This window comes from Penaeus vannamei, chromosome 16 (genome assembly GCF_042767895.1).
Source record: "Penaeus vannamei isolate JL-2024 chromosome 16, ASM4276789v1, whole genome shotgun sequence".
NCBI lineage: Eukaryota > Metazoa > Arthropoda > Malacostraca > Decapoda > Penaeidae > Penaeus > Penaeus vannamei.
Window position 1 is genome coordinate 20,787,527 of NC_091564.1, and position 7,231 is coordinate 20,794,757.

At 39.8% G+C, this 7,231-nt stretch overlaps 1 protein-coding gene across 4 annotated transcripts; it reads left to right on the forward strand.

The window, feature by feature from the left end:
• The first annotated feature begins 290 nt into the window (after positions 1 to 290).
• LOC113828377 (putative aldolase class 2 protein RP493) lies at positions 291 to 5,815 on the forward strand. Of its 4 annotated transcripts, none has more exons than XM_027381337.2 (7): positions 291 to 443; positions 1,868 to 1,974; positions 2,399 to 2,552; positions 2,804 to 2,966; positions 3,146 to 3,280; positions 4,353 to 4,462; positions 5,629 to 5,815. In XM_027381337.2, exons 1-7 carry the CDS (start codon positions 339 to 341, stop codon positions 5,788 to 5,790), a joined length of 936 nt encoding a protein of 311 aa, XP_027237138.2. In that variant the 5' UTR covers positions 291 to 338; the 3' UTR covers positions 5,791 to 5,815. The 4 variants fall into 4 exon arrangements, with proteins under 4 accessions (XP_027237138.2, XP_069987408.1, XP_069987406.1 ...); XM_070131307.1 differs by lacking the exon at positions 291 to 443 and adding an exon at positions 486 to 510; XM_070131305.1 differs by lacking the exon at positions 291 to 443 and adding an exon at positions 576 to 665.
• The last annotated feature ends 1,416 nt before the right edge of the window (positions 5,816 to 7,231 follow it).

Genomic DNA, 7,231 nt, shown 5'->3' on the forward strand with positions numbered 1-7,231 from the left:
AGTACCATGGTCACTTATCATTATTTATCATTATCCATACTACCACTGTAATTACTCTGCTTACTTTCATCAACCATAATCTCCAATCGATCATATTATATTGTGTGTGTGTGTGTGTGTGTGTGTACACACACACACATCCACAGACACATCCATCATCATGACACAGAGATATTCACGTGGACCCCGCATGCCGTTTATCTGCCAGATAAAAATAGTCGCTGGCAACTCTACGATGTAAATATTGCCTATTCAAGTTCTGTTTCTTAAAAAAAAATACATGATGTAATTACCGACCCCAACACCATTGAATTATCTGTCTCCTCAATTTATAACGAATGTCACTGGGCTGTGAGGAAATAGAAGTGTATTGCAAAGAAGCGACAAGTTTTCCGGTGCGCATTTTAGACATCGCTGTGTTGCCAACCGCGTCGAGGGAGAAGGTCTGTTACACTAATAATACCTTATATATGTCTTCCAGCCGGTAGAAGTGTTTACCGGCATTTACAGGTGTGTTATAGGAAGCGCGGATTACCACGAAGTAGTGCTGAACGAGAATCTTGCCCTTTATGTGTGGTACTTCCTTGCATATGGTTCAGTCTCATGTGTGTGAAACTGGCGGCCAGTCGACACTTGAGTGGTGGAGTAGCAGAGACTGGCGCCACGTGAGAGGGCGGTCTGTCCGCTAAGCACTGAATGGCGCTTAGATGTGCTAATCATCATATCAAGACGCACGATTTAAAACAAATTTAAAGCCTTAACGTTTCATAAACTGCGAATCGGTTTACCTGCGTCTTCGTGTTTCTTGCACCATAACGACCCACAACACACATACTTATATATATATATATATATATATATATATATATATATATATATATATATATATAATTATATATATATGCATATATTTATACATATATATATATATACATAAATCAATGTATGTATATATGTAAATACATACATACACATATATGTGTTCATATATTATATATATATATATATATATATATATGTATATGTATATACATATATAGATAAATCAATGTATGTATATATGTAAATACATACATACACATATATGTGTACATATATTATATATATATATATATATATATATATATATATATATATATATATATATATACATAAATCAATGTATGTATATATGTAAATACATACATACACATATATGTGTACATATATTATATATATATATATATATATATATATATATATATACATACATAAATTAATGTATGTATATATGTAAATACATACATACACATATATGTGTACATATATTATATATATATATATATATATGTATATACATATATGTATGCATATATGTATATATACACATATACACACACATATATATATACATATACATATATATATATATATATATATATATATATATATATATATATATATATATATATATATATATATATATATAGATGTATGTATATATACATATGTATATACATATATATACATATGTACACATATACAGCCACACATATATGTATGCATGTATATGTGTTTATATGTATATATATATATAAATACATATATATACACATATATGTACACATACCCACACACACACACACACACACACACACACACACACACACACACACACACACACACACACACATATATATATATATATATATATATATATATATATATATATATATATATATATATATATATGCGTGTGTGTGTGATAATGATAAGGATAATAATGATAACAATAATAATGATAATGATAGTACAAGTGATAACAATGATAATGACGAAAATGATAACGATCCAAGAGGCCAGCCCATCACACCTGCCTTGTCCACAGATGCTGTCCCGCAGAGCCTCGGCGTTCGGGCGGCGGCTGGCCCGGACGTTCGCCTCCGCCTGTGCCAAGCCGTACGCAGTGCCGGAAGGACACTGGGGAGCTAACAGGTACTTCAGGTGTCTCGGCCAGGGGTTCCATATTTTTTTTATTGTTTTAATAATGTATATATATATATATATATATATATATATATATATATATATATATATATATATATATATATAGATTTTTTTTTTTTCTTTTTTTTTTTTTTTTCTTTTTTTTACGAGGCTCCTTCTGAACCTTCGCACGTCCTTGGGGTCGCGATCCACCGAATTGGAACCACTAGTCGAGCGTCTCTCTCTCCTCTAGCACACGTTGTGCACGAGTATATACAACATATGTACATGTGTGTGGGTGGATGGGTTTGTTTGTGTGTTCAGGGGACTTGCGTGTGTTTAATTATCGGTGAGATAAACTAGTGATCAACGAATATTCATGTCTTTGCCAAATGTAATGAAATAATATCTGATATTTTTCCTCATTCGCTAGAGCTGCTCGACTAGAGTTGGCAGCAGCCTACAGAGGTCTGGACCAGCTGGGGTTAAATGAGGGCGTGTGTAACCATCTGAGTGTGGTGGCGCCGCGGGCAGATGGCGCGGGCGAGGCCATGCTGGTCTTCCCTTTCGGTCTTCACTGGAGCGAGGTACAGTGGCGCCTCTGCTGCCAACTAACGTACCAATGACAGCATTTCTGTGGGGTGTTCTAGTGTTCATTACTTAGTTATTGCTTCTAAGGTTATTGTTTGTAAAAGTTTCCCTATAAACTTTATATTTACACACAATTATATATATATATATATATATATATATATATATATATATATATATATATATATATATATATATATATATATACCAATTCATACTATAGAGCGATTCATATTTTGCATTCCAGGTAACAGCAAGTAACCTAGTGATGATAGACCCCGACGCGGGCCTGGTGGAGGGCGACACCGACCCCGAGGTCACGGCGTCATGCATCCACCTGGGCATCCGCATGGTGCGCCCGGAAGCCAAGGTCATCATGCACACCCACCAGCCCCATGTCACGGCCTTGGGTCTGTGTTCTTGTTTTTATTCATTTTCTATCCTCTTTTTTATTACTTCTTTCCTTGTCGACTTGAAACTACTGTACCTGGAAGACAAGGACAGTCAGATTATGTAGTTCATCTTTTTGTTGTTGTTGCCATTTCTGCCGCTGTTGTTGTTGTTGACATTTTATTTTCATCCTTTGCAGCTTGTCTCAGAGATCCACAACTACTGATGATGCACCAGAATTGCTTGAGATTCTACAACAGAATTTCCCACGACAGAGATTACGGGGGCCTTGCGGTCGCTCTCGAAGAAGGCAAAAGGCTGGGGAAAGTTTTAGGTAAGGAAAGAGCATCGGAAATCAAGTTTTTTTTTCATTTACATGCATTTGTTTTGTTGGTATCAATTTAGAGAAATACGGATCAGGTGTTGATGGAATTATGGTCTTGAAATAAAACTTGGTATGGATTCCTCGGTTTAGTCACTAAATGCATAGATTTATTAGAGTTTGTTAACAACAGATATAAATCAAGATGAAACTATAAACTTTATTCCTGCTGTATAGTCCAGATAATCTATTCCAGCCGGGAGTGAAATATTCATTATTATATTTTTCTTCTTATCCTTCATTTTCTTCTTCCTATTTTTCTTTTTTCTTCAATTTCTTGTTATTTTTCTTGTTATTTGTTGTTCCTTTTCACTTATTCTTTTTCTCCTTTACTCTTCCTCTTCCTTTCCTCAATTTTCATATTTTTCTTCCCACCCCCCCCCATTCGTCCTGTCTTGCCCCCTCCCGTCATCCTAATTCCTCCGTCACTCCCCCCTCGCCCGTCAACCCCTCCCCCGCCTTCGTCTGTCTTGCCCCCCCTCGTCCGTTAACCCCCCCCCTTGTCCTAATTCGTCCGTCAACCCCCCCACCTCCGTCCGTCTTGCCCCCCCCCCCTCGTCCTAATTCCTCCGTCACTCCCCCCCTCGCCCGTCACCCCCCCCCCCCCTTCGTCCGTCTTGCCCCCCCCCCTCGTCCTAATTCCTCCGTCACTCCCCCCCTCGCCCGTCACCCCCCCCCCTTCGTCCGTCTTGCCCCCCCCCTCGTCCTAATTCCTCCGTCACTCCCCCCCTCGCCCGTCACCCCCCCCCCCTTCGTCCGTCTTGCCCCCCCTTCGTCCTAATTCGTCCGTCAACCCCCCCCCCCCACCTCCGTCCGTCACACACACACCCATCACCCGTCAACCCCCCCCCCCCTTCGTCTGTCACCACCCCCCTTCGTCCGTCAACCCTCCCCCCTTCATCCATCTTGCCCCCCCTCCTTCGTCCGTCTTGCCCCCCCCCCTTCGTCCGTTTCACCCCCCCCCCCCTTCGTCTGTCTTGCCCCCCCCCTTCGTCCGTCTTACCCCCCCCCCCTTCGACCCAAGGAAGCAAAGACGTCCTCTTCATGGGCCAGCACGGGGTCCTCGTCGTTGCTCCTACTGTGTCCATGGCGTTTGACCATCTCTATTACTTGGAGCGATGTGCGGAGCTTCAGGTAAGTCTGTTTGGTTTTTAACTGTGCTGTTGTGTGTGTGTGTGTGTGTGTGTGTGTGTGTGTGTGTGTGTGTGTGTGTGTGTGTGTGTGTGTGTGTGTGTGTGTGTGTGTGTGTGTGTGTGTGTGTGTTTTGGGGGGCGAGCAAAGCTTTAGAAGAGGAGTGGTCCCGTGGAAGGCTGAAATTTGTTTTAATTTAGCGTAATTTTGTTAACAACACTTATAATTGTGATAGTGATAGTAATAGTATTAAGATTATATTGTTATATCGCAATTGTTATTATTATTGTTGTATTTTATTAGTATTGTTATTACCATCATTATTAGTAGCAGTAAGATTAGTATTATCATTGATATTATCTGATTTTAGTAATAATTATATTATTATTACCTTTACCATCGTTATTAACATTGTTGTTGCTGTTATTGTCATTAGTATTAGTATTAGTATAAATATTAGTTTGTATTTGTAGAATCATCATCATCATCATCATCATATTTATTATTATTATTATCATTATCATCATCATCATCATCATCATCATTATCAATAAAAGAAAACAAAAATTAAGAAGAAATTTCTATTGTTTATCAGCATTTACTTTTTTAATTGCTTTATAGTTATGTAGAATAATTATTATTGTGATTGTAACTGTAATAATGAATGAAATGATAACAGTAGTAATGACGGTTATAACAGTAATAATAATAATGAGGAGGATTAAGATACTGATAATAACAACGATAACAAGAATAATAATGATGACGATGATGATTGTTACAATAGCTAAAAAACTGTTATTGTGATGACTATTATTAATATTGTTATTATTATTATTATCATCATTACAATCATCATCATCATTATTATCATCGTGATTAGAACGGCAGTAACAAATAGAATCTCCAAATTAAAGTATTGAAAAAGATGTGAGTGTTTCATATACCATATTATCTTTTATGAAATATTCTATGAGAAATGTCGGTTTATCATTTCCTTTGCTCATCTGTTTGACATTTTACATCAAACATCACCAATAACTTTTTCATATATCTAATTCCATACGTATCATGTGGATACCATAACCTCTCACCAGTAAACCTAATTAAACATTTCCCCCCCAAGTTACCACTACCATTTTTATTATTCTTTTCCCCTCCCTTTCAAGATCCTAGCGCTGGCGACGCAGAAGGAGGTGGAGCTCATCCCGGAGGCGCACTGCCAGCCCATGTCCGACGTCTTCTGGAGGGACATGCAGAAGTACGCGGACGCCCACTTCTACTCCATGTACAGGCGGCTCCGGAAAACTCAGCCGGATTTTGAGCTGTAGAGGAAATGCAATAAAGGGGATAGAGGTAGAAATATTGTTTTCTATTTATGTATTCATATATATTTATATAGTGTGCTTGGCTGTATCACACACACCCATATAGAGAGAGGGAGTGAGGGACAAGGAAAGAGAGAGAGAGAGGGAGTGAGAAAGGGAGAGGGAGAGAGAGAAAGGAAGGGAGGAAGAGGGACAGTGAGGGAGAGAGAGAGAAAAAAGAAGGGAGGAAGAGAGAGAGAAGGGATGGGGAGAGTAATATTTTGCTTGCAGACTCAGTTTTAAAGTATTGGACCACGTTCATGTCTGTTGAGACAAGCAAAGTATTGATCTCCAAAGTCAAGCTGAACGTCTGTTTCCTGCATTCTGGATGTACTGTGGTTTCATGTAGCATAGTCCTAGTGCTCATCATGGCTTTTCTCCAGCATGGGGGAACTTTGAAAAATTCATATACTCTTGACAATAGAGTTCTCAAGGGCTACGTCGCGTTGGCATGGCAACGAATTTACAGTTCTAAACAAACCCGCAACTCAGTTCACAAAAGTATACAATTTATCTACCGGTAGCGCATTTACTCTCGTTACTCAAATATTTTACTCACGATAGCTGAAGGAATTGAATTACGGTGGGATTACTGTCATACATAGTGGAATTTAGCTTTATACATCGACTGATTAGATGTACAATGGTTCAGTGTTTTGCTCCAAGCTGCAAGCACCAGCCAGAGTCCCGCTCCTATTGATTTTTTGTTTTCCCGAGTAAAGAGAAAAAGCCATCAGGGTAATTTTCTATATTACGTCCGCCTCTCCGATATCGACGATTTTGGTATCGTTGGATTCCTCTCACTGCCCACATTACAAATATATAGTGTTTATTGCGCGGAAACTCCCCGTTAGCGACTTGGCCCCGATGGCAGGGGAGGTCATGGAAAGTTCCAGGGAAAGTGCGGGGTTAATATAACGCACAGTGAAAATAACCATGGTTATTCACATGACTCCATTGCAGGGGGCTGCGCCCCCTGCGACCTCCCCTGGGGGGGCTGCCACCCCCAACCCCCGCTGAGGAAACAGAACCACCACGCAGAGCGTTACACAATCATCGTTGATGGAGCGGCGGGCGTAATATTACAATTACCTCATAACATTCCCACTGATTCAGCATATTAACCTTGGCATACTCAGCATTGTATATAGAGACGATTGTAGTATAATCAGGATGAACAGGGTGGCCCGCCCTCGTCGGCGGGTTTTGCGCCTCTCTCGATGTTACACCGATGGCCTCAAGGTCGAGTTTCCCGTCCTCTGGAATAACGACATCCGTATTCCTAACCGAAATAACCGTCGCGTTCAGTACTTCGCCGCCGCGATGGCCGAGTGTGGAGGGTGCTCGTACTCGGAGACGGATTTCCTGCGCGTTATAGCAACCAGGCAGGAAGAAATGGTAGAGA

Excerpts from the sequence above, each read along its gene's own strand:
- LOC113828377 (XM_027381337.2), top strand. The coding sequence starts at position 339 with ATGTCACTGGGCTGTGAGGAAATAGAAGTGTATTGCAAAGAAGCGACA. Across the intron at positions 1,975-2,398 it reads GGACACTGGGGAGCTAACAG|AGCTGCTCGACTAGAGTTGG; the intron begins GTACTTCAGGTG and ends CTCATTCGCTAG. Across the intron at positions 2,967-3,145 it reads GCCCCATGTCACGGCCTTGG|CTTGTCTCAGAGATCCACAA; the intron begins GTCTGTGTTCTT and ends CATCCTTTGCAG.